Source organism: Calypte anna, chromosome 6, assembly GCF_003957555.1.
Source record: "Calypte anna isolate BGI_N300 chromosome 6, bCalAnn1_v1.p, whole genome shotgun sequence".
NCBI classification, from domain to species: domain Eukaryota; kingdom Metazoa; phylum Chordata; class Aves; order Apodiformes; family Trochilidae; genus Calypte; species Calypte anna.
The window spans coordinates 28,507,028-28,534,498 of record NC_044252.1 but is presented as its reverse complement, the minus strand read 5'-3'; the positions used below and the strand labels follow the sequence as shown (position 1 = coordinate 28,534,498).

General features: G+C 40.2%; 1 protein-coding gene across 1 annotated transcript; it reads right to left on the bottom strand.

Moving 5' to 3' along the window:
- Positions 1-311: 311 nt before the first annotated feature.
- LOC103525226 (pancreatic lipase-related protein 2) lies at positions 312-14,458 on the bottom strand. The gene is made up of 13 exons (XM_008490160.2): positions 14,438-14,458; positions 11,533-11,581; positions 10,573-10,727; positions 9,120-9,245; positions 7,665-7,799; positions 5,743-5,851; positions 5,012-5,128; positions 4,809-4,931; positions 3,838-3,956; positions 2,880-3,009; positions 2,460-2,571; positions 1,486-1,653; positions 312-375 (listed from the first exon to the last, which is right to left on the bottom strand). The coding sequence occupies exons 1-13, from the start codon at positions 14,456-14,458 to the stop codon at positions 312-314; spliced, it is 1,428 nt and encodes a 475-aa protein (XP_008488382.2).
- Between the last annotated feature and the right edge of the window lie 13,013 nt (positions 14,459-27,471).

The window sequence follows — 27,471 nt, the reverse complement described above, 5'->3', positions numbered from 1 at the left end:
CAAATTATTGACATGGTGGGAAAAAAAATTCTTACCTGCTTTTCTTGAGGCACTAGTAGAGTGAGCTTGTGCAGTGTTACAAATGGAGCTTAGTAGGTATGATTTCCACTTGCTTTCATAGTTATGAGCACAATAAACTTGGTTCAGGGGTGAAAAACGCAGACAAGTGTGTTTGCAAAAAACTGGAAAAAATAAAGGAAGCAACAGGCAGTTTAAAGTTTTGTTTTAATAGCCTTGTGTAATGACATTCCCAAAACAGGACTGATGGTTTGCTCAGCTGTCCTGTACAGAACAGTTCTACTCAGTGACCTCTAGCAAGGTGTAAGGAGCTGGGGAACTCCATATGTCACAGTTCCATGGCCACAAAAAGTTGACCTGGGGAAAAAAACAAACAAACCCCCCCCCCCAACTTTAATCAAGATTTATTTATCTATTTTCTCCCAAAGAAAAAAGAAAGGCTGTCAGCTGTCACCTTGAGGGCTGTTAGCTTGATCCATAATCCCACTTAAGCCTTCCTAAAAGCCTGCTGTACAGAATATTAGCATCTGCATATTAACAGTAACAAGCTGAATTTCCTTCTTTTGGGGACCAGCTGTAAAATTGGAGTTTTACTGCATGAATAAGATTAATCTCTGGATTCACAAATGTAGAGCTCTAGATGAAGTCAGAAATGTGTCTTGTTAAGCTCCTCTTTTTTTTTTTTTTTTTTTTTTTTTTTTTTTTAAGCTAGGTGTTTAGCTAGGTATTGTCTCAATCAAAGCTTTGCAGCATGTATTAAGAGCTCACACTGAAAAGAGATTTCATCAGCTTCTTTAAATAATCCAAGGCAATGCCAAACTATCAGGAAGATTTTTCCTTATATCTAACTAATATTTCTTCATCTTCTTAGGTCAATTAAACCTTGAGCTAAACACAGTGAATATATGGAGCAGTTCACTGTGACCTTTCACAGAGAGCTTATACCTTTGTCTCTAAGCTCCTCTCAAGGTTTTTCTTTATTGAGGAACACATTCCCATCAGCTGCTCTACACAGACTGAGTTTTCTAAACCTCTTTTGCCAGATTTCAGTCTGTGTTTATTCTTCCTGAAGTATACTCTCCAAACCTGACACTGCTTCTGGTCACTTTCTTATCCCAATTATTCAAACCACAGTAATGACACCCCAGATCTTCCATATAATCCTCCTGGGGATGCACCTGGGAATGAAACTTGCTTTATCTTGGTTTGTAATTGTTTTGCTGTGGCAAAACAGTGTAGATTCCAAATTATTCACTGTTGTACTCATTTCCAGACAATTATTCTCTGGTCTGTACTCTAACATTTGATTTTCTGTCCAACGTGTAACCTTGCCCTTGTCATTACTGAAATTAACATTGGTGATGGCAAACCATGTGCCCAATTTATGAAGGCCATTTTTAATTCCTGTCTCCCAGAGTTTTTGCACTTCTTTCCCATGACTTCTGACCTGTAAAGGGTTATACTTACCTCTGCCCATCTTGTCCACGAATTATATTAACTGTTTCTGCTCCTAGTCTTGCCCAGAGCAGAGTAAATATGGTTTTATTCCACAGAAATTCAATTTTTTTTATATTTCTGGGGTTAATTTCAACATCAAGGAATTCTGTATAAACTTGGTCTTGAGAGAGGACTCCACTGCAAACAGAATGAAGGTAGCAGTGGTAAATTGAACAGCTTAGAGACTGCTGAACTAAATCACATTCTCAATAAGATTTGAGTTCTCCTCTTTGTTACAGTAATTTGCACTTCTGCTGAGCTGGGCCGGGACTCTGGGGTGTTATGTTCTGAACAGGGAGAGGATGAAGAACAATTCCAAGGACTTTTTAAATGTACATGTGGCAGGAGACCACCAGGAGATGACATGGGGGAGGCTCCAGCACCCAAGTGTGCTGAGGTTTGCAGTTATCCCTGCAGGGAGAGCTCCAGGTGAGGTCTTCAGGGAAGATTTTATAGATGAGTTGGGAACTTCTGTGAAGCTTTGGTCTTCATCTGAACAGGAGATGTTGGAAGAATGTGTGGAAGTGCTTATTTCAGAGCAGGTACAGAAGGCAGTGGGAGATAATAAGAGCTAAGAATGCAGCTCACTTGCCAGACCATACAGATGTGCTTTTTATTGTAGCAGTAATGGCTTTAAATATGTCATGGAGTGAAAGGGTGCATCCACTTTTATAAATTGGCAGAGAAAGACAGAACTGCTACTGTCAGACTGTGCTCCTAATTTATAGTAAAGTCACACAACTCATGGAAAGGCAGTGACTTCCATTTCCTTTCTGCAACCATCTGCTCTCAGAGGCCTTAACTGTGGAATAGCTTTTTTAATACCTGATATATGTAGTACATCTGCAGCACAGAATAAGTGTTTGCACTGCTTAAATATGTGGAAAATGTGTATATTAATGTAGCATAGTTAAATGCTATAGGGAAATATTAATTTATCTTACCTGGCAATTTCATATTCTTTTGTGTTCCCCTCCGTGTCATAGAAAATTAGATTTATGTCCCCCTTCATGTCCTTTACACCAGAAAGTTTGACAAATACTTTGTGTCTCCAAGCTACACAGAGAAAAACAAAATAAAACTCAATAGATATTTGATATGAGAAATCTAAAAATGCTGGTATACTAGAATTTAAATGCTTGTATAACTCTTTAAGTCTTTTTTTCTTTTCTTTTTCTTTTTTTTCCTAACTAGAATTCATTCCTGTTAGCACAAGAAAGACCCAGTGGGCCTGAATTTTGATAACTACTGTAGCATGTTTTTGTTAGGGAAATTAGCACTTGTTTATACAAGCAATAGAAGGAAATCACATCAAGGCAATCACTTGTGAAACATAAAATCAGCTGTAGCAAACCTCCACTTACTAGCAAAAGGTGGGTCTGCTGCTGTATTTAAAAAATACTTTTGATCTACCCTCTTCAGTTTTGCTGGGAATCTGTCAGCATAGTACCCCATCATTGGACATCCCTCCTCTGGACATGGGAAGCAGTCTCCCTAGGGAAAACATCAATTATTGAGGAGTACTTTTTTCATCCTAGCTGACAAAAATAAGGCTCAAGATGCTCTTCTGATCATGCAAAGCAGTGGCAGTGCTATGTGTTGTCACATCTTACACCAAAACCTTATGAACTTGTTCCAAACAATGGCTTCTGCACACATGCATATACCAAGGGGGTGTGGGAGGAGCAGGTTTAATACCTATGTGGATCATGTCTGAAACCCCCTAGTTCAAAATATTTTTCAGCTGAAGCCTAGGACAAAACCTGGGCCCATTTTACCCTCCCAGTGGAAAGGAACTTTGCAACACAGGATGGGGTGGGGAAAAAGGAGCATCATTCCCAAATACATTTATTTAAGTGCTCTAATCAGTGCCCAGTGCAAATTAGAGAACAGTGTATGATTTGGGGGGCTCAGAATTTCTCTTTCAGCTAGGAATTAGCAGGGTAGGTCCAGCTTCATCCATACAGCTTTACATCCATAAAGCTTCAGGGTTAGAATTGTGTGGTTTGGGGTTTTTTGTTTTTTGTGGGTTTCGATTGGTTGGTTGGTTGGGTTTTTTGGGTTTTTTTTTAGTTGTTTGTTAGGCTGGTTGGTTGGTTTTGCCTTTTTTTCCTGTTTGGTGAAATCAGGTGTTACAGGATTCATTTTCCAGAGTGGGATAATTGTCCCTCCCTGCATGCTTCCCCCTGCCAACCCCCACCAGGAGAGCACAGGCACCAGCAGCACCCACCCGCTCCGTGCATGGAGCCAGAGCTACTGTGAATCCAGATGCCTGGGTTATTTTTATTTACAGCTCACCCACTGCTGGCCTGAGGTACTTACTGACTCAAAGGATTCGTACTTTTCACAGGGATATCCAAGGAACCCAGTGGGATAAAGGATGCTTTGAAAATAAAACTCATGGCTGCGTGAGTGATGGCATCCCCCAATGATTGGAGCATCTGTTGGAACAAAGTTTATGAGCATCCATGAAACAAACTCCTGTCCTCCTCTGCAAGACTTGTACTTGCCTCACCATGGAAACAGCCAAGGCATGGAGCAGAACAGCAGCATGGTCCTGGAGTCATTTTGGTCTGAATTTAAACATTTCTAGTTGCAATAGAAACTAGTGCTTTATCTGTGCTTTACCCAGAGACCTGTGTGTCAGTTACCCCAAGGTTTCAAGTGAGATGCACTGGTCTGCTATGGTGTACTAGTCCCTTTTAAGAAGACAGCCATATATATACATATATATGCTTATATATGTATATACATGAGATGTCACAGCAGGATGACCTTGCAGTTTTAAAAGACTTAATAGGGCCAAGAGAATCCACCAGCTGTCTGCCAGCCTCTCCAAAACCTGTGAAGAGAAAGAAGTCTAAGGTGGAGAGGTGAGGCTTGTACAGTCCCTGAAGACTCAGTACTTTTCCCTTATTTATGCCCTGTAAGTGACTGCTGCTCTTTGCAGCATCTGCAAGAAACAGTGGTGTCATGCTGCTGGTTTTGTCACAACATGGGCCTGTCTCAGGCTGGAAAACTCCTGGGGTTGCTGGACTTGCAGACTTCCTCTTCCCTGCCTTTTTGTGTTCTGCAGATCCAGTTTCAAATCACAGAAGCAAAGCTTTATTATACCTCCTTTCCCTAGAGTGCTCCCAGTAGCTGATCCAGAATTTATTGTTTCTTATTTCCTTTTCTCACTTCTCAGTAAAAATCTTTTCTCCTCTTTTTCTCTCAATCAGACAGTAACTATCACAGTTCACATATCAGGATTGGCTGTAAGTACTCTGCATGTTGGGAGTGTGTGTGTTTACCTGCAAGAATAACTTCAAAATCACTTTCTTTCACCTCTAGAATTAAATCAGTGCATCCAGGCATCAGAGTTCCTCCATTTGGGTAAAAGTCCAGGTGTCCACTGGTGTTATAAATTCCAAGCCCTGAGATACACATGTGGGGATGTCAGTGTCTTGGTGACATGCCCATCCCTGGAGATACTTACTTGGACATCAACACTTACCTACAGTAGGAAAGTGAGCAGCATTACTGTGAATAACATCAACAAAGTCTGCATCTGAGGGATCCAGTCTCACCTCAGGAGGAGTTCCTTCAAAATAGGGCCCAGCAGGGTCCAAACCTAAAAAAACCCCCACATTTATTGGTTGAGGAAGGAAAAGAATTGTTCCATCTGTTAATTTGTCTTTGCCAACTTGCAACATCAGATATTCAGTATTTCATGAGACATGCTGAATAATAATTATATGAATTCTAAGCTAAACTGAAAAAAAGGTGTAATAGTGTAGTTTTGTGAACCCTTCTGCAAAATGATTCCAGCAAAAGTGAAATATTTTCCAACAGGCTATATAATGGTATTGTATTGCTATGAAGGAGGCATTTTATTACCTGTGAGCTTATTCCTGGCCTGCAAAATTTTACAGATAGGAAAAACTGAGGATTCTTGGTGGAGCTTTGTGTAAGGCTTGGTGTAACTCAGTGAATAAAAGTAGTGTCACAAGCATATTAACTGTGTTTGCCCTTCCACTGAGTCTTCCACTAAAGAGCTTTTAACCTAAGTAGAGAAAGAAAATGTAAGAATGCCCTTTCTTTCTGAGAAGCAGAAAGTTTGCCTGCCTCTATGCAGGGTGTCCCCAGCACTGCCACTGATTTCATTGTCATCTACAGACTGGGGGGTTGCAAGTTTTTCCTTCAGAAATATGTTCCATCAGCTCTGTACCCTGGTGAACAGCCTACCTGTTATCCTTCTGATCCCTCGGAACCTTCTCCCAGCCTCTCCTGCAGTGTGTGCTCCCAGGCTGTGGCCAATTAAATGGGTTTTCCAAGGAGAATACCTGAATTTTTTCTGAACATTGAGACAGTGGGGGGAGACAAGAACACAGGCTTTAAACAGCAAGCAAAGAGGGTGTCTCATGTTATGGGCCCTTGAGAACATCTGGCTTGACTTCCTGCATGCTAGCAAGGTATGAGCTCCTTGAGTTAATTACTGTGTTTTAATTACACTAGAACTTGATAGAAAATGATCCATACTAGATTTTTAAATGCCTAGTGATGACAGAGTCACTGCTGTAGTGTTGGCATGTGGTTACTGTATTCAATGACTCTTGCTGACAAATTCTGAATCTTCTTTCTCATTTGGACCAAACCCTAATTTCATAAAAAATATGTTTATGTACTCTATTATAAGCCCTCTTCTATCATGTCTCTTCTCCATGTGTTTGCTTAGAATATGTAATATTTTCAGTAATATTATCAGCAATATTTTCACTGGCCCACTTAGTTGGGGTGACGCTCATTCTCCTCCTTGCCAGCAGTCACCTGCACAACACCTGCACTGCTGAGATATATTACACATGCAATGAAGGTAGGAATAGAGATTAATCAGGGTGTAGGCTGCATGCAAGGGGCTGGGGGACACATTCAGGTATTTGCTGTTTTTTTTGTTTTTTAACAACCACAACCAACAAGGATTGGTTGCTAATTACTTAGAATTTTTTACACTAAGTTTTGTTATGTGTGTACCAAAGTAAAAGCAAATCTGCAGAATAGGCCTGCCTGCCTTTATTGTTAGGCTGCACATTCCTCTGGACCTGTTTTACTGCAGTATTTTCATTTACAAAGCAGTTTAACATTTCCTAAAGTGAAACTCCAGAAGCTTGTAAATTGAGGAAAAGCAAAGTTTAAAGATCATTTATGCATTTTTGTAATGGAAGATGGAGAGGCCTGGACTGCTAATAGTGCAGCAATAGAGGTATTCAATGAGAAACTGAACCCATCTTAAAATGACCTGGGATTTGTACACTAAAGAATACAAAGAAATATATGCATGAGGCTAGATACAATTTTCCAATGTAGAAGCAGCAGATTGTAGCCTGGCTGATTCTAGGGAAGTATTTTGTGAGGTTCAGGTGCTTGCAGAATTGGCACTTTTCCTTTTGGGCTCTGAGCTATCATGCAGCATGTTGAGATGAACACCTCCTGACCAGGAGCAAGACTGTACACAGGCAGGGTTCTACTTTCCAGCAGTTCTAAGTACTCCTAACTCTTTCAGTGAGAAATGCTGATAATCCTAAATTTTGCAGCCGAGCAGCTCCATGCTGTGGGCATTAAGGTGAGCATTTCCCTTCACAAAGGTGAAGTTTAGGACACTTCATCACATGCCTGTAGACAGCAAATATGGAATCACCTAGAGAAACATCTTCTGCTCATTTCCCTGATGCTAAATCGAGGGGGTATTTGTAGCACACACACACACACACACACATATATATATATATATATATATGCATATATACGGCGCTGGCAAAAGTCACCTTAGCACTGAGCTCCCAGGTTTCACTTCTTCCCATTGAATTCTGGCCTCTCTCATCCTATGGAAATGTTGCCACCTACTGGTCCGTGATTGATCGGCACCTCTTTCCTACCACAAAAGCTTCATCTGCGTTTGGTTTTTTTGGGGTTTTTTTTTTGGCCGTGAGCAGCCCTGGCAGAGTTGATCATCAGTGTCACTGTCACTGTCATTAGCTGGGTCACAACCTCACGCCTGGCACAGCCCTTTCCGAAGGCCTGGCTGGCCACATGGGCAAGGTTTGAAATCAGCAGCATAACCCCACTCCATCCACTCCAGAACTGGAGGTGGTAAAACTGTCTCTTTTTACCTGTAAAGTTTTTAGGAAATAAGCAACCTCAGCCCCGATGACACGGATGTTGTTCACTGCACTGACATAGGTGCCTTTTGCCCCATCCTTCCAGTCCACAGCAATGCAGTTGATATTTTCCACTTCCAGTAACAGCTGATGGGGGAACACACAAAGGAAGGTATTTAAGGCAACAAAATAACAGAGGTTCAGCTTAACTCAGAATTAAATCAGAATCAAGATTAAAAGGCAATGTAATTATGGAAATTCTCATTCTTTACTAAACAGGATTCTTCCCCACAGCCCCTGCCACACTGAAACATGCATCTTCTTACAAAACAGAGTACATGTCATTCATTCCCCAAAAGTACCAATTATGAAAGACCTTAATAAAAATATTTCATTTTATAAACCATTTTTATACATATCTGAAATATTCATAAGAGCCACACAGCTGTACAGTGATTTCTATTTCACTTTTTTGGTAGTTTAAGAGCATAGGAAGAAGACTTATTTACCAAGCACATTTAAAACTGAGAAAGTTGTCTCAGACTGAAAAGATTTGGAGTAGACCAGAAAGTATCTATTTCAGCAAAGAAAGTTTTGGCCATTTCAGTACACATCACTGAGATCAGTACAAGACACATCTTGTAGAGATCAGTGATTTTTCCACTGGAAGAGTTATGTATTAAACTCTAAAGTGGCAGCTTTCTGTGATTAAGACTTATTCAAGGTTTGAGAAAGAATAAAAAGTGGAAAAAAATTCGTTAATGAAAAACTGCTGAAGGTGAGTGCTGAAGAAAAGAGAAGCTTGAAGCAATAGTGCTTTGAATTCTGGACTCCCTCCTTTTCTGTAGGCACCATAAGTTGGTAGTGAAGAAAGGAAGATCAAATTGCTGTTTCTTTTCAACTGAAAACCTGTGAAATTGATATCCTAAATTAAAAGTTGTCATAGATTTATAAACAAAATTAATGCTCAGATCTGTGACTTAGCCAGATCTTTTTCTAGCATGTCCTTTCCCTGCCAGTGTGGAAGAAGAAGAAACTAGAGCAGATTTTTTTGGAACTGGATAGTGGTGAACCAGAACAGTATTTGTAGACTGAAACTTGAGCTTTACAAGCTCAAGGACACCTCAGTTGCTTTTAATGGAAGAAGCAGTGACTTGACATGTCTGATCCAATGTTCTGACATTGGTGTGGAGACTGGGGATATCTGTGTTCAATGTGTTCTTTTGATCTGATCTGTAGGGTTTGGGAATGGGAATTCCCTAGAGAAGTCCTAATGTCACAGATGACCAAGAAGCTGTGACTATGCTGCATCTTCAATACTGGGAATATTTTGGCTTATGTAATATTTGTTTCTTGGTTGGCAACTGCTGCTACCTAATGAACTGCAACATGGAAATCAGTGGCTGAATGATACTGACAGTTTGTAGTTACAATTGCTGATGGAAATCAGAGGATACTCTCTCCTACCAAGCACATTTCTACCACCCAGCCTTCTTTTCCAGTGCTGCCATATCCATGAATGATGAAGGAGGTTTTCCTATGTGAGGAAAACCTTGAGTTTTGGATGGTTGAGAAGTTTATTGCTGAGATCACCTGTGTGGAAAAAAAAATTTACAAAAAGTTAGGACGTTTTAACTATTCATAGTTTAAAACATTTAAAAATAGTCAGCTAGGTCATCCCATCTGTAGGATTCAAGGGACTATTGTGAGTGGGCAGAGCTTGTGGTTTTTGGAACCCAAGGGACATCTGTATCTGTCCTTCCTCAGTTTCACCATGGTTTCCTAAGTTCTTGTGTCTATGTGGTTTCTGCTGCTCCTCTGTCTTGCTTAAGGTAGGAAGACCTCCCCCCCTTTTTTTTTTCTTTTCTTTTTTTTCCTGGATGGGTGATGTTTCCATGCCTGTTTTTGTCATTAGCTGTTGCAGAAAGGCTGAAAGAATTTCATGCAATAGGGCTGAAGCTGATTTTCCTCTGAGAATGCTCTCTGTCTGCATTGCTTTCAGACAAATACAGGGGCTGGGATGTGGGAGCCTGGGTGTGGAACAGCTCTGCCCCAGATACATGTAAGTATAGGAAGCAGTGCAAGTTGTATTTTAACTTATTTTCTCAGCAACAGAAGTGCTCAGTAACCTGCTGCTGAATGTATTTTGTGTGCTCATATGTCCCCCCTTGCTCTGCAGATCATTAAAGTTTATTCCAGCTATAACTTCTCTTCCTCAGAGAGTCTGAGTTTGAGTCTCAGTGTGACAACCAGGACAGCTGTAAGCAATGATGTCTGCAATGACAGTGATGGCATCATAGCCAGAGGAATCCCAAATATCCCTGTACAGCTCAGGACACTATGTCTGGCAGCCCAAAAGGAATTTAGCAGCTTTGTAAGCTTCTGCTGAAGTGATGTGGTCTCAGCCCTTGGTGTTACAGGTTCTGGCATTTCAGGGTGCAAGCAACTTGAATGGTTCTGTCTTATTTTCAGAGTGCATAAAAGGCAGGTAACAATGTCAGATCACTCTGATTTCAAGGTGGGAAGTGGTTTTGGAAACGGCATAAAATCAGTCCTATTCAGACTTTTCTTTCCAGAAGTTACAGTATCTCCTGACTCAGCTCCCATTTGCTCTCCCAGCTGAAGCCTCAGGAGGTTGCTTTGCTTGAACAAATTTTCAGCTTCCCTTAGAGACTTCCAGACATGGAAAAGGGAGTCACCAACAGCCCATGTCCTTGAACAGGAAAATGTCAGAGAAGCTGTTGTGTCCTACACTTCATTCACAACTTTTAATATTTAACCTGAAGAACATTCATTCCTGTACCTTCAGACTATCTTCTTAGTCTGACCTGTTTGCCTGTGATGACTGATATAGACTTTTTAACAAGTCAACCAACATTTCTAGGTTTAGTCAGTTCTTGATGTTAAAAATGAATGTCACCTGTGAGTTATTTCCTGTTTCTCTGGTGTAGAGATTGAAGGTGAGGTTCATATGCTCTGGAGAGTCAGGCAGACCTGTCAGAAGTCTCCCTGGTACCCCAGCCCAAGGTGGGTCATCTGTAAAACAGCCAAGCCTGTCGTAGCAAACTTCTTTACCTGGAGTACAAGAAACAGCTTGTTTATATTTCAGATTCTCTGATGCTTGAAGGTGTATTTGAGACTGCAACAGTCTGGAGAGCAGAAAATTAAGGATTTAATTTCATGGTTAATTTTGAAACTAAGATTCAATCTAATTTCCTTTATGAATGTTGCCTGAAGCAGGTAGCACAAGGGGAGCTAAATAAGTACAGGATAACACACATGAAGACCCAGGCACTGTTTTGACATCATTTTCTTGGTTTGTAATGGATTGATTTGATTTCTTTTAAAAGTCTTCCTGGAAGTGCTTGCTAGAATTGCTCCTCTGTGCTCCCTACTCCAAATCACAGTGTTCCCACTGATAGGAAGGAAGGATATCTACACAGTGACCTTGCACTCTGAATGAAACAATAATTTAGTTCAATATGGTAGTTTTTTCTTGATCAAAAAGGTCTCTTGTTCACTTATGTTCAACTTTTATGTTTTAGCAGCCTGTCATGCTAAGCACCCTCTTGCTGAGTGGTTCTTTGTATGCAGCAGTCATGTAAAGGCAGCTCATGCACCATCTTGATAGAAGTAGGACACATGACTGTGAATTTGCAGCTCAGATTTCTATCTCTTGTATTATGAATAAAATTTAAACAGAGCAGAGCATTTTTGCACTGGATCTACTCACACTAATAGATATTTTCATCCAGTGACCCAATGGGCAAATGATATTACAACTTCATTGTAAAGGAAAACAGCAGTCATCATCTCCTATATATTATTTTGTCTGAATTCACCTTCTAGTGGTAGTTTATTTATAGACATTGTGTCTCACCTGCTACTGTGCCAAGGAGATAAAAGGCAATAATCCACATTCCAACCACCTAAAGCAAATTGAACATACAGGTTAAGCACTTTATTTAGAGTGATTTTTCCTTTAAGAGTATAATGCAAAGAGGGTAACCTCATAAATTGGTTGGTACACACAGAGGAGCCATCAGCATGAAAGAAGCTTTGCAGTAAAAGACCTGAAGGTCCTGGTGGGCACCAATTCACCATAAGCCAGAAACATGCCTTTGGAGCAAAGGCAGCTGTGAGCATCCTGGGCTCCTAGGATGGAGCATCCTAGGAGATGTGTTGCCAGGAGGAGGAGGAAGGTGATGCTTTCTCTCCCCTCAGTTTTGCTGTTCATTACATTTATTGCAGAGCCAATACTGCTCTGCATGCAGGTTGCTGAGGGAGTGAAGCAGATCACAAGGTCCTAATTTTTTTCCCAGCTGTGAAGAGAGAGATGGGAGGTGTGGTGAAATGAAGACAGTGTTCCCTGTAAATTGGTCAAGTCTGGATGCTTGATAGCTTCAGCCCCTCCCTACAGGAAGGACACTGAGGTGCTGGAGTATGCCCTAAGAAAGGCAGCAAAGCTGCTGAAGGGTCTAAAGCAAAAAAAGGAGAAGCTGAGGGATCTGGGGGCGTTCAGCCTGGAGAAGAGGAAGCTGAGACCTTATTGCTCTCTACCACTACGTGAAAGGAAGATGCAATGAGGGGGGTGCTGGCAGTTTCTCCCAAGTAAAAAGCTATAGAACACAAGGAAATGACCTCAAGTTGTGCCAGGGGAGGTTTAGATTGGATATTAGGAAAAGTTTCTTCACTGAAAGGGTTGTCAGACACTGGAAGAGGCTGCCTAGGGCAGAGGTTGGGTCACCATCTCTGGAGCTGTTTAAAAGACATGGAGGTGTGGTGTGGAGGGACATGGTTTGGTGGTGGCCTTGGCAGTGCTGGGATAATGGTTGGACTTGATGATCTTAAAGGTCTTTTCTAATTGAAATGATTCTATGATATTATTCTTCAGATTGTTTCTGCTTTTTTTTCCAAGGACCCTTTGTGCTTCTGCACTTTCGCATCTCAGATTCCTTTCCTGCTTTTCCATGGCCAGGGATTCCACATATTTCACCATTCTCCTCACCTCTCATTTGCCTCATACACTGTTGTCCTCATACACTGTTCCCCCTTCTAGGTGTTTCTTATGGCTCCTGCTTCTCATTTTCCACATACTGCATTTCTTGTAAAGCAGAACTTTTGACCTGTCACCCCAGGCCACTGCAATAGCTTGAGAAGTAATTAAGAAATAATGGTAAATTTTGCAAGTATAATCTTGCTATGTGGGAAACTGTCTCCAAGGAGTATTTTTAGAGATTTGGCAATGTGAGAAAGCTGGAAAACCCCCACTCCTGAGGTCATTGACACTACCAAATGTTCTCAGAAATGAAATAGAAACAATAGGTTACTTCACAGCATTTGTCCTTGGAGCTTGTGTGTCAGATACCAGACAGGAGACACAGGATCCACCTCTCTGATTTTTTGGAGGAAGTTGGATTAGTTGGCTGTGATGATATGGCTACCTATCCAAGCCAAATGGGATGAGTTAGAATCTAGAGGGGGTCATTGAGCACTCTGTAATCAACTCTGAAGTCCCTGTGTGGTAATAACTCGTTGTTAATGTGATAGGGTAGAGGAGCAAGGCTGAGTATCTGAGCAGTGAGCTGGAGGTGCCAGCTGCAGAGTGAGAGGAATACAAAATTTCTTTGGAAATACAATTCTATTTCCAGTCCTAATATATCCACTGGTGAAGTCAATAGAGAAGCAAACTATCTGCTCAGGGACAGAAGATTCCTGGCAGTCAGTAGAAGGGATTTGTTTATTTTGCATGGGGAGGTCTCATACTCAGGAGATGGACAGTCCATGGAGGGAACACTACAGCAGGAAGGGGAGTATAATGTCATTGCAGACCCAAAATCAAAAAGGCAGCTAATGAGTAGTAAGTTTAGAAAATGTGGGAGCTTTGCCAAATACAAGTGATCAGTAATTTTCTTTCAGAGGTTCTTCCTTGTAAGGCAGAAAATAGAAATTACAACGTAATTAGGTAAGAAATGGAAGATGCAAGTTTCTTTCTTTGGGTGTGTTTTGGTTTTGGGGTGGTTTTTTTGAGTGTGGGATGTTTTTAAGAGAGGTGTAGCTTGGGTAGGAGGCAGTTATTTCGTGGGTAGGTTTTTGTATTGGTCTAACTTAATGGCAGAAAGATTGCAAAGTGATTAAGAAATTATGTCTTTTCAAAAGAGTTGAAGCAGCATACACTTTGATGGGGAAAAAATTCTTTCACTGGGCATTTAAGAGGCCTTATGCTGAACAAGAGGAACAGGAATGACTTGTTAGTGACTGTGAGTTCAGCCCAGCCAGTATTGCTTCTGAATGCTGAGCTCAATTCTTACACTCACTGGACAGAGGACATGAACTTTTGATGCAAAACCAGCACTACACATTTCCAAATTGCTATTCAGCTTGGGCAATACTTATGGAAATATTCATAGAAAATAAAACCCTGCACTGTAGCAGTGATTGCCTTTCACTGAAGGCCTCAAGTCACCTTCTGGCCACTGTTGCTCAACCTGTGAGTCATGGGCCATCAGTGGATGGTTTGTGAGATATGAGAAAGTCAGCACAATGACTGTCACCAGAGTGTGTTCAAGTCCCACAGGTACCCACACGCCTTCCTCAGGACATCAGCAGGAACACACACAGAGGCAGAGTCTATTTAACAGAAGAAAGCCCAAACCTCAGAGCTGTTAATTAGCTGTTAATTATTAACTTAATAATCTAACTGCAGTGGATAGATTTGTTTTCTTTTGTTTTTTAAATGCAAACCAAGTTATATTATTTATTTATTTGCTAAGAATTTTACTCACCATTCTCTTATCACCCTTCATGTCTCATTCCTTGGTGAGCAGTAACAGAATATAAAGTAGGTACTGTTCTCTTTAATCAAGATTAGGTAGCTTTGCTCTGAAAAAAAAGTAATAAAGAAGAGATTAAAAACCTACAGGTCAACTTGATGAAGTGAAAGGAACTAGAAGAATACCAGAGGATGAAAAGGGGGAATATTGTTAATTGGTAATAGCTAGAAGTCAGGCAGATTTCATAAGGAAAACAGCAGTGCCAACAATTTATGGCCTTTAGAATTAAGACATCAGTTAAGAAGGGATATTACATACATTGTAGAATCAAAAAGCAGTGATGGTTTTGGTCCATTGCTAGATAAAATGGACCAAAAGGTGATGATGCAGCTCAAGTGAAATTTGTACACTTTGTCTCTCTTTGCCAGAACCAGCTGATGATGTTCACACAAAAATGAAGTATTCATGGTGATACTCTGTTCAGTCAGTATTTCTAGTTCTGCTGTAGATCAGCTGCTGGAACTGTGTATTATTAAATCATTGGACTTTGGTAACTCCTACCTTATATCCTTAAAAAAGTACAAAAAGCTCTCAAAAAACTTACTGAAATATTCTTTTACTGATTAGTAAGAAAATTCCAGATGCGTAGTTTGAAGAAAACAATATGCTAACAGGTAAAAAAAAAATAGAATGAATCACTTGAAGAATGTCAGACCAGAAGAGTTCCAGTCCAATATCAGCCTCATGAAGAAAAACAAAACTCTCCACATGATTCTCAGGATAGAAAGAAAAATTTTGAAAAACTGTTAAAAGATTAAGTTGTGCAATTGAATTCAGTTACATGACTTGACAAATGAACATGATGTTCTTATAAGATCAACAGTACAAGTCTCCTGATACTTGGATTTCAATAAGATCAGCTCTGCTACTTGATATTTTGATTAAGACGTTAAAATTATATATGTGCACTGCTACAGCAGCTAAGAAGATTAAAAATTAAACACGTGGATTAAGTAGATTTAAAATTGAGTAATTATTATATCTCAGACTAGAATGGCACAGAACTAGAAGGCAGCTCCTGGGTTTACAAATGGAGTTTTTGCTGCTGTGCACCATCACATCACATCATGATCATAGTTTGGTAGCTGTAGGTTTTGACCCAATGGTTCCTCGCTGCTCATGATGGATCATCCATCCCTGGTTAGGGTTTTAGAGCAGTCAGTTCCTGGTATTTACACTGCATGCCAGTTTTTAACACTGGTGTGGCTGGACATGAGCTCATACTGAAAAAATACTGACATCTAGACTAAGGGGTTAATACATGAAAAGTACAGGTTACCAATGTTGGCTTTTTTTTTATTGTTTGGGAAACTAAATGCTGTCACACCACTTATACAAAATGGAGGTGAAAATCTGAGCAAACAACTGAAAAGGCCTTTGAAGGCTTGCTGATGTATTACTAGTGACTTTTGAAGGTACTTGTTAGTCTTTTTTCCACAAAAAAAAATATAAAAAAATGAAAGAATAGTATTTTCAGGGTATATAATGTATTCAATATATAGATGAGGGTATTATTTATATCATACAGAGGTTTCACTTGAGCTGCATGGACAGTTCAAGACGGATTTTGAGAAAATAATAGCAATGCTTCTTGGACCATCATGAGAATGGAAACAAAAGGGATGCAGAGCAAGGAGTGAAGAAAGGACTTTTTTAGCCTAGGATTTTGAAATGTAAGTGTTCCCCAGAGATATATATAACCTGAAACCAGAAGAAGAGGCACCTTAACAAAGTAGTAGTGGTAGAACAAGAATTAGCCATGAAAAAAATGAAGTCTAGTATGTTATCCTGAAACAACCAGCTGGAGTCACAGAGCAAAGAACACAGGTACTTTTAAGATGCATTTATATCACATTTTGATGTGACAGTGAGAAGTTGCCTGGACAAGGGTTGATGATTTAAGTAGTAGTGCCTTCCACTTTTTTCCTGTTTCAAAGAAGCCAAATGGAAGTTAAATGGTCACTTCAGCAGCTTATGCTGAGGACAGCTTTGTTAGGCTAATTATGCTCAAAACAAGCAGTTTTCAGGCCTCCTTTTCACCCTTCCTATACTGCAGTTTAAATTCTTCACCTGTTTTCAGATCTTTTTTTTTTCTCATTTATGGTTTTTTTTCTATCTTTACCACTCTGACCATACTTCCTATAATTCCTGCACTGGCATTGTCCTTAAAGAGAAAATATTTTTGTCAGTTCTGTGTTTCCAATATTTTATTTTAAGCTTTCATATATTTCAGTAGTTTGGCAAAGCGCTCAGTTAACAGCGTAAAGGCAACACAAAGGAGAAGAAGCCATCCAGAGTTTTGCATATAGAAGTTACAAGTTAAATTTCCTGTTCTTTCAGTAAATTTTTGCATGGCTTTGAGCCCGAGGCATTTATAAAACTCTAGCTAATTGCATACCTAAAAATTTTAACATTACTATGCAATTATTGCAGTAGTATCTTAAGGCCTCAGGACGGAGATCACAGACATATTTATTGATAAACACATAGCTGAAAGGAAAGTATAATTTTTTGTTTCTTTAATTTGAATGGAATTTTGTAGAGGTTCTTTACTAGTATGCAAAGAATTCCATCTTTTCCAGGTACAGTTTCCCATTCAGTAACTCAGACACAACATTTGTCTAAATTATCAAACATAGAAACAGGTAGCATAGTACTGGACAAAGGGCTGGTAATTCCAGTACCAGAGTAATTGGCATAATTGATAACAGACTTAATTTAATCTCCATCCCTTCCCCATTAATAACCCATAATAGGGTCCTGATTCTGGATGAAGGCTCTATGGCAGCTACTTCAATACAAATGACTAGGAAGTTACAGAGCATCTTGGCTTCAGCCTCTCACCTTTTCTGCTCTACTCACCCCACCAGCTGTTAGGTACAGTGAAGTTCTTCAGGAGGAAACTGATCTCTGCTCAACAGCTCTGAAATCCACAAATTTAACATTAGAGAAATCAAGTTAGGAGAGAAGCAAAAATATCCAGAATCCTGTGTAGATTTCCTTCTCCATATCACCCAATATGAAGTTACAACCAGAACAGGGCAGGGATTACTTATGTTGTCTGGTCTGGGTAATAGCGTTTTCTGAGTATCTACTGACCTCTTAAACTGAATCTGAGACAGTGGATTAGGGCATCAACCTGAAATAATGACTCAGAGTAGTGATGCAAATTCTTTCTTGAGGCGTTTAAAGTGGGAAGTGTTCCAATGAAAGGTTAGTAAGTATGCAAAGCTCATACATATGTATATATATTTATATATATTTGTTCATCACTGGAGAATGCAGTAAGATTTGGGCTTCTAAGATGTCAAGGTCAGCTTCTTAGAAGAAATCGAAGGAAAATACTAAAGAAAACCTATGACATACAAAGTCCTTGGCTTGCCACTTTGGGCCTTTTTGCATTATCTTCTCTGATTTCCTAAATAATAGGGTTCTCACATTGACCCTATGCTGCTATTCATACATTTAAGTTTACAGAGTCAATTATGGTCATTTAATCTGTCCACAAACATCATAAAGAACCCAATAAACATGATGTAGTTTGGGGAGGAGGCTGTGCCAATTCCATGCCAACTAGGGAGCCTTCAGCTGCTCTGCAGTCACCCTCTGGCCCCTTCTCTGTCTTTCCAGGACCTTCACTTTTCCTCATGTTTAAGCTACTGTTAAATTTAGCCAATTCTAAGACCAGCACTATTTGCTGATGAGCACCTCCAGGTTTGCTTTCTACAGCAGGCTACCAAACAATGTCTTTTTTTGCCACTTTCTTCCACACAGCAGCTCTAGAACTCTTTTCCATTCCCATTCTCCCTTTAAATTTGCAGTGTTTCTAACAATTATTTAGCCTAACTTATCCTTGTTTTTCATGTCAGCCATTGTGTTTTCCCTTAAAAAAAAAAAAAAGGAAGTCCAGATTCCATGGCAAAAGCAGTCACTTTTTTTTCTCCCTTTAAAAACGCAAAGGCAAATTAAATCTTAAAATTACCTTAGCCCCACTGAACCCACCCTGTTTCCCTAGCTGCATTACATTATCAGAGCCTAGAACTTCCCATCTCCTACTGGGATTTCCTGCTATTGAGAAGTTATCAACCTTGGAGCTGCTGCCAAGGTGTCCCCAGGATCACTCTGCCTGCTGCTGTTTGCTGCTTTTCACCTCTTGACTCCAACCATTCCCTCCAGCCCTGCCCTGTTTCAAGTAGGACTCCTCACCACTCCTCTAACCCCAACCAGCACTTAGTAAGGACACTTTGCCCAAAAACCCTACCAAGTTTTCAGCCACTTACCACTCAGAGTGCAGATGGGGTTGCTGCTTTGCAAGCTCTGTTGAGCTCCCTGTGTAATCCTGGTTGCTACTGGCTCTTTTCACTTGGAATCAGTCCCAGGGTGATGGGTGGGGACCTGCCCACACAGTGTCTAATTATAGGTTTTGTGTGGGTGAGGGACAACCTTTGGAGGAATGATACCCTTCTTGCTGGATGTAACAGATGTTGCCTTGTCTCTCCTCAAATGTAATTTATCAAAGTTCTCACCTCTCACACTTTTGTCACGGGTTTGAAGAGAAGCAACACGAGGTCATTTTAGCCCTCTGAGGGGTTGCTGTATGTAAAATTCATGACATGAAACTCTTACTTGAGGTAGCTCGTTATCTTCAGGTGCTGAGACAGGAATGGGCTGAGTCTCTTCTGTGGGGAAATTCAGAACAGGAGCTTAATTTCCACACTGTGTCACTCGCTGTTACACTCGCTGTGTAACACCAGTTATCTGTTTGTTATCCGTCTGACATACCTGCCCTGTCAAGCAAACCCTTGTTTGTTTTCATATAATCAAACCTATTTATATTTTTAACAGAGAGCAAGCTAGCTTCTTTTAAAACTGGGGGGAGTAAGACAAAAATGTGTTACAACTTGAGGCCAATGTAAGTGCCCAATATTTATTAGCTTTTCTGGTGGATTTACCCAACCTCTGTGTACTCACAACCAATTTGACTGAGTTGTGTCCTCAGTTCACAGCTGAGGTGTCTGTACCAAGCCCTTCTCATCAGCTGGGGTGCTCTGTATATAACTGGCAGCTCCTGACAATGATGTGATCCATTTAGTGCAGAAAAACTACACTTTAATTCAAAATTGTGTCAGGACTAGAAAGATAAGGTGATGATAATTTTGTCATTCATCTTTTTCTCTGCAATGGTTTTGTGACTTTTCCATCGTGTTGGTCCCAGGTTCTCTTCTGTGCTCTGAAGGTTGTGTCACAACCATGTCACAGCCCAGGTCCTTCAGTTCCTGGTAAAGACCTCAAGTGACTACACTGCTATCTACAGGATGAGTGCTGCAATAATCACATGTTCAGGGAGCTGTATAAGAGCAGCTTTCCTCCTGATACAAGGAGTGATTCAAGTGCCTAAGGGCAGGAAGTAACTTGGGTTGAATCTATGGTTCGTGTCAGTTCGTGGTCTTGAGATCTGTGCATTGTCTGAGGGAAGATGCAGCTTCAGAAATAGCACAGAAAATATGTTTTTTCTCATGTGCTGAGGTGTACACTACACAGTCAGCCAGCCAGACATTGTAAAAACCAAGAGTGGCTCTTGTTCCTTGTAGCACATGACCTTGGATCTGGATCTGGTTCTTGTGAAGTGGTGCAAACCAGTGCCATATCTGATGATCATCACCATCAGAGAGAAGTCTCAGAGGAATCTGGAGGAAGCAGTGGCTAGTCAGGGACTGGATTTCATTGATGTAGCTCATTAGATAAATCTGGGGAGTAATGAGGCTGGGGAGCCACGGAAAAAGGATAAGGAATGTCATGTGCCCCATCTGTCACAATATTGGCATTCAAATTAAATGGAAAGCAGCCAGTGAAACTGTTGCCTCTATTAATGATGAAACATCTTCAGCAATTGGTGAACATCTTTGTGTGCAAATCAGACCCCTTTGAAATGCTTCTAGGGGCCTAAAATCCCTGGTTATGCTCAAATATTTTGCTGTATTTGCAGAGAGTTATTTCTTTGTGTGTGAGTGCTTAGCACAGTGCCACTAAGCCCTCCTTCTCCCCAGTTACAAGTTGAAAGAGAAGTACAGGCTTGCAAGAAAACCTCTGGGGACAAAAGTACACAAAGAGCTGAAAATGGCATTTGGCAAGAATATAAGTTTCCTAAATTTTCTCCTTTTTTTGACCTGCTCTGTACGTTGATAAGTGGCAACCTGGTGGATACAGGGGGACCATATACGTTTGCATTGTTTCACTCTCAGTGAGTACAGAACACACAATGATGCAGATTAAATTGATGGAGGCCAGCATGGCAAGTAGGAATTACATGTAAAAATAATTTCTACCCCATGTTGAGGGGATTGAGGTCTAGCATCTTTTGGTCAATTTTTCTGGATCTGGTTTTATGGTTTAAGAGGAGCTGCAGGGTTTGTGGACAGTGACATAAGCTTGGTTTTTCTGTTGCCTCTGACAATAGGCAAGTGAACACATCCAGGTGGGTTTATAAACCTCAGTCTGAGCATTATCAAGGACATAAATGCATTCTGATAGCAGCGACCTTCACATAGGCAGGAAAAAGAGGATCAAAACACTCAGTGAGAATCATGTTCTCCAAAGGAATCTCAGCCACTGTACTTCAAGTGCTGCAGTATGTAAATTACCAATTACTTTCATAGAAAGACAAGTGAATAAAATTGTAAAAGCAACATTTTTCTCTCTCATTTCAATTTTAGATGAAGATGGTTAATGACTTTCTTAGCTTGAATGGAAGTCACCTGGAAGCAGCTTTGTGTATTCCATCTCCTAGGCAATTGTTAGTATGGGTAGACAAAGACCACTCATTTTCTGCAGAACCTTACCTTTAGTCTCTGAGTGGCAGGGTCAAAAATGAAAGACTTTCTTGGTATTTCTATTGTCTAAGTCAAATAAGTTCATTCTGGTCAAGTGAACAAAACTTCCACTGAATAGAGAAAAAAAAACATTTTGACTTAGTGTATCCTTTCCAGCAATAAAAGGAATATTCTGTAAATGAGAAATCTTTGACCTTCCATAATACATGATGTCTGCTAATTCATCAGTCAAAGCAAACAAAGATAACAGTAACTTCTGGTTTTGTGAGCTGGGGACTTGCAAAGCATAATATCATTTGAAGGAAACAACACTAAGGCTGTATTTTGGAGCAGATGATGAAAGTAACCAAAGGCAGTGAGGAGTCAGTAGGGACTATCAGGCTTTCTTCACAAGTAATGAACAGAATTAAAGGGATTGTATTCATTATTCTGAATGGCTGAGCTGCTATTAAGTCTAGAACATTAAACTTCTTTGAAAGGAGCAGATGAGCATGGAAGAGAATAACTGTAGATTTTGCCTGGAAGATTGAGAGGCAAAGAGAAATCTTTGTGAATGTTTAGCCTGGTAAAAGAAATGCTCTGAACAGCAAACCAGTCACTCAGAGAGTATTTACCTTTCTGGGGCTCTAGAATCTCCTATGTTAGGTCCCAAGCTTCCTTAGTGTCAAAAAAAAAACCAAAACAAAACAGGGGAGGGGGGGGAGGGATTACGAGATGAAATGGGGGCTGACACCAATGCCATGCTGCATTTTTAGATATTGCTTATGCTTCCGGTGTTGCAAGAGACTTGCTCCATCCAACCTTGTGGTAGCTGGGAGGAGAGAGATGTTTTTCTGCAGCACAGCAATGTGGGTGTGCTCTGTTTGTGCTGAGGGTGGGGATGAGGCACGTTCTTTCTGGAAGTGTTTAGATCTTTTGATAATTAAAGATAAAAGAACAGATTCTTTGGATCTGTTTTAGCCTGGAAAAAAAAAAAAAAGGCAGAAGAATAGATTTGGACATCCTATCAACTTTTGCTTCCTAATTATTGGAAGCAGAAGAAGTTAAAGCAGCTTGGAGAGGATTTGAAATTGTGAAGTTAATACAAAAGAATAGAATCAGTGATTTTGTAGAGACCCCATGTAGGTTGATTTATTGAGAAGTCAGTGAGCAATTGTTTACCCTCCCAGAGGCCAGTCCAACCCCAGTCAGCTTTGGGTTTGGGAGAATAACTCAAAGATTTTAATTTTTTTCTTAATTCTATTTAATTTTTGCTTCTGTTCCAGGAGCCTGCCAAACAGAACTGTCAGAGCTTACACAGAATGCTCTGACTGCTTTAAAATCTCAGCTGAGTCACTTTCCCAAGATTTTATATTACCCTCTATGTAACAGACACAATTTTGAGAATTGGAGCCTGCTGTAGGAAAAATGCATAACTTTCATTGAGGGAAGAAAGTGGGGGAATGGCAAGTAAATAATTTATCTATAAAAATATCCAGAAGGAAATACAAGAGAAGAGAGAGAGGTGATGGCCCTGCAGCATTGTTAGCTGGGAAAACAGACTTGCTCCCAAGCAATGGGATCTTACCAGTGTGTTGGTAACTGGTATGATACAACTGTCAGCTGAAAAAAAATTTAAAAAAGATTACAGATCTACCAGAAGGTACCTTCAGGATGTGCATTCTCAGGAACTGAGTGGCTTTAATCATTCACTCACTTCAGTCATGTCAAAGATAAAGACTCTATTAAATGTACAGTGAAAAGTCAGGAAAACTTCAAAATGCAACCATGTGGATGAGAATAGGCTTTTCTTGAGGCAGGAGCCTGAAGAAACAAAAGCTTATTAAAAAATCATGTAGGAACAGGTGTAATAGAGTACCTAGAAAAAAAAACCAACCTGATGTATTTTTTCCTGGATAAAATTATGGAGTTTCCCATGGAATTTCTATAAGGAAAGATAGTGGCAAGACTGGGCTATAACATGATATGATCAGTAAGGAGATAATCTCAAAGGCAGAATGAAGGCATAGGGGAAGGTTTTGTGTGCAAGTGAGTCAAGCTCCGTCTCTAACAAAGCTGAAAGTTCAAAAGGGAATTCTGGAATGAACTGAAGCAATAGGTTTTTTTCCTGCAAATTTGTGATGCAATCAGGATTTTATCAATATATTCTAGGATATAAGAGTAGCATGAAAAAAACCTGACTACTTGCAGAACTAAAATAAATAGGATCAAAAGTGGGAAGAGTGACAGTTGCCTAAACTGAACACTGAGGTCAGTATTTAATTTTATTCTTTTGTTTCTAGGCTTACAAATATTTATGGAGGACTTTTCTTAGACTGTGATTTTTGGAAAGAAGACAGTCTTCTGTGCTAATCAGTAGAGTATTTTATTCCTGGTTATGGAGAACTCAGATAAAAATGGCCTTTTTTTCTCATTAGCATACCTGAATATCTCACTTTATGACTAGCATACTATTTCTCTTAAAATTATTTTTCTTGTGTTACATATAAAGTAAATACAGATGATGTAAGTGGAGCAGAGAGTTAGTATTTTGGACTACTCATTGTTGCTGTTCCTTTCTTCTATGAAAGATTTAAGAGGTTTGTTTATATCTGTGTTTGGTTTCCCTCACCCCATGGCCAAAAGAGTGTCAGGAGAGGGAAAAGGGACTGAGGCTGAATGCTTGGTAATGGCTTTGCTGGTAATTTAACTCTGACATAATTTCTCCAGTGAACAAATGCTTAAGGAGTATTAAATGAAATTCTGAAGCACTCAGAATATTGCAGAATATTTAAATAACATAAAAGACTGAATGGAAATCTCAATATGTCAAAAACCAAAAAAAAAACCAAACAAAAAACCTAGAAAAAGTGATGCAGATTTGATTAAAAAAAGCTTTGCCTTACAGCAGGACAGCCAAATATATCAAACTGTGCATCTCACTTGACATTCTGAAGATGAAATTTAAATTGTTTGAAAAAGCTGGCTTACCTTGCAGTGGAGATATGAAAGAATTGCTTGTTCCAGTCTTTGTCAGAGGTAGAGTGTCTTGTGGAATATCAAACCCATGTATTTCTTTTGACTGACTCCATTAATACAAAGTGATAGAATCCAAAGGTTTCATACATCAATTTTAATTTTTAAAATACAGAAAGAAACAGAAGAAAGACTATTAGGTACCAGCAACATGGAGCTGCTATCACCATTTAGTATTTTTGTTTTTGTTTTTTTTTCATCTTTAGCTCATAAAAACAAATCTCTCTTGCTCTGTCTACCATTGCATAAGCAAAGAATTACTTTTTGTTGATGTTTTATGTTGATGTTTACCATACCAAAGTGTAGTGTAACGAGGCAACCAGGTGCCACTAATTGCCAGGGAGTGGGCATGAGCTTGTGTCAAGCCCACCTTTGCCTAATTAGGGTGGGCCCCCACTGTGCATGAGCAGGACCAGGGCGCCAATAAAAGGTGAGTCCTGAAGCACAGGCTCAGCTCAGCCCTGAGCTAGCCAGAAGAGAGGTCAGTTGCTCTTGGAGCACTGTATTACCTTCATTGTGCCACTAGCGCTCATCGCCCTCAGGGTGAGGCTCTAAGGAGTCTCGAACCCCCGGGGCCTTGGCATTGCAGTACTGGGTCTTAGCAGGCTGTGCCACCAGAGCCTCACCCTTTCCTCTTCTTTTCTTTTTTTCTTTTTTTTTTTTTTTTTTTTTTTTTTTGTGATGCCTTTTATTGGCCCCCCGGGTCCTGCTCATGCACAGTTGGGGCCCACCCTAATTGGGCACAGGTGGGCTTGACACAAGCTCATGCCACTCCCTGGCAATTAGTGGCACCTGGTTGCCTCATTACACTACACCAAAAATGAAAATTAACTCAAGAGTGTATGACAAAAATGCAAAACAGAAGAACACAAGGGGAAGAAATTAATGCAAAATTTTATTTCTAGTCACACTGACTGGATAAGAAAAAGCGTATTTTTAAGTGTGTGCTTCAAGCTGGACCACACTTGTAGCAGAAGTCACTGGACCACAGGAGCTGCTCTGTTTTGTCAGAATGGAAAGCAATAGCTTTAAAAAAAAAAAAAAGCTGAATGGAAAGCAATAGCTTAAAAATAAAAAGAAATCTCATATTTTTGAAATTAAGAATATGATTAAGAATTAATAAGAACATCAAATTCATTTTTAGAATTGCAAAAGTGGCACAACCAAGTAAGGAGGCAGGAGGGGACAGGTTATATGGAAGTCTTGAGTTCAACGGGGCATTGCCTTTTTCTTGGGGGAAGCAGTGGCCTCCACTGCCCTGCTCACATCTGTCTCATGTCCTTAAATCTGGTGACCTGATCCAATGCTTGGCCCTGGTGCACACTTTTTCATGATCCCAAGGAAAATATTTCCATTTCTTTTTTTTCATTTCCTTACTGTAAGAAAGGGTTAATAAGTCTTCCTTCACCAAGCCTCCTATGCTTGTGTGACTGTGGGACAGAGACCCATGCCTGATTTCTGCAGGATGCTGGGTTACAGATGGTGTAATTATTACCTAGAGATATTTCCCAATTGCATGAAAGTATCTGGGGAGTTGTTTGCTTCTCCAGGGGAGTGCAAAAAAGGGGAGTCCCTATTTACCCAAGAAGAGGGCTTGCCTAAGGAGTTTCCCTGAGGGGCAGAGGAGGAGAATTTCCCTGCTTGGGATGGTTTCTGGATCCAACTGCACATGGGTGGAGATGATGAAGGTACCAAAGCAGTGAGCCTGAGAAGGTGGACACAGAGTTTTGTCATCTTGGCTGCAAACCTCCTAAGCAAGCTCTTCTGGCAAACTTCAAAGGATGTGACTGGATTCTGACATCTCAGAATTCTTGCTGCATAATTTGAAACACACCTGTTCATCACTCACATTTATCCCTGTGTAATGCATCTCATTAACACCTTCTGGTTAACCTCACTGGTAGTATTCTGGAATAGCTTGTTGTTAGGATGGGACAGAACAGAGCTGCCCAACTTGATTCACACACAGGATTTCTGCACTCCAATGATTAGATTTAAAAATCAGCTGCATGTCTGAGGCCACAGTGGGCAATTAAAAACCGAAAGGATTTTTGTGGGTAGCTTGTTTTGAAACAGAAACTTATCTTATGTGGGCTGATGCTGATAACTCTTACTAGTCTGGTTTTGTTAGCCAGTATAATCAAAATGCTGCCAGATTGGGGGGATCAATGCTATGTAGACATGCAAATAATGCAGCTCAGGCCCAACTTCAGTGGCTTCAGAAAGGCAGGGTAGAGGTGGAAATATCTGCTTTAGTTGGAAATAGAAAATAATTATTTTAAAAGCTACCAGAAAATTGAACATCCTCAGTAGTGCAACAAAGTTGGGATAACAAGGGTGCCTCTGCCAGGTACAACGAGTCCCAGCCCAGCAGTGTTCAGCACATCCTGAGTTCTTCCTCAGGAAAAAGGCAACAACCAAATATTCTGCTGTGCATTAAGCTGTCCTGCTTGACACTTGGTGAACTCTGATGGTAGATTTTCTCTAGGCATGCTGCACAACTCAGAATGCAGCCCCAGCTCCTATGCAGTCCTTTGGATAGGCTGCTGAAGTTTTGTTAAAATGTCATCTTCAGGAAGGAAGAACATATTGGGCAATGCCCTTCAGACTCTGATTATTTTTATACTTAAAATTATTTCTTGGATTTCTGACATAGAATCAGATCCTCCTGAAAACAGAGCAGTGTCCTTTTTCTAATCAAGTCAGCAGGTACAATTCAAGAACACTTCCTTTTTCTTCTTTTTTAAAAAATATTTATTTTCTTCTTCATTTTCCTTTCCTCATTATGTTTTGTTATTCTCTTTTTTTTTTTTTTCTTTTTTTTTTTTCAGTTTGTTGTTGTCTGGAACATTTTTTCCCTCTGTTATTATTTTCCCCTTGTTCTGAAACATCATCACACTGTATGATCGGGCTACTGGTAAAACACTTGTAAGCTGTCACTGTAACTGGAATTCCCAGCAGTGTAACTCCCTTGTAGGGATAAAAGCTGATACCACTAAATTAGAAATAGCTTTTGTGAAGGGCTGGGCAAATTTTTCCTGTCTGTTGAAGGAGCCTTGTTAAAGGTTTGCAGCTGGCTGAGGAGGTGTTGGTAGTCCAGGGGTTGCCACAGTGGGCAACCACAGCATCACTTCTGGAGCC

What these genes read in the sequence shown, in the direction of transcription:
- LOC103525226 (XM_008490160.2), bottom strand. Translation starts at nt 14,458, where the DNA reads ATGAAGGGTGATAAGAGAATG. An exon ending in AGGGATCAGAAGGATAACAG is followed by an intron (nt 5,129 to 5,742) that starts GTAGGCTGTTCA and finishes GGGTTTTTTTAG; the next exon opens with GTTTGGACCCTGCTGGGCCC. An exon ending in CGTGGACAAGATGGGCAGAG is followed by an intron (nt 376 to 1,485) that starts GTAAGTATAACC and finishes TTTTTTCCCCAG; the next exon opens with GTCAACTTTTTGTGGCCATG.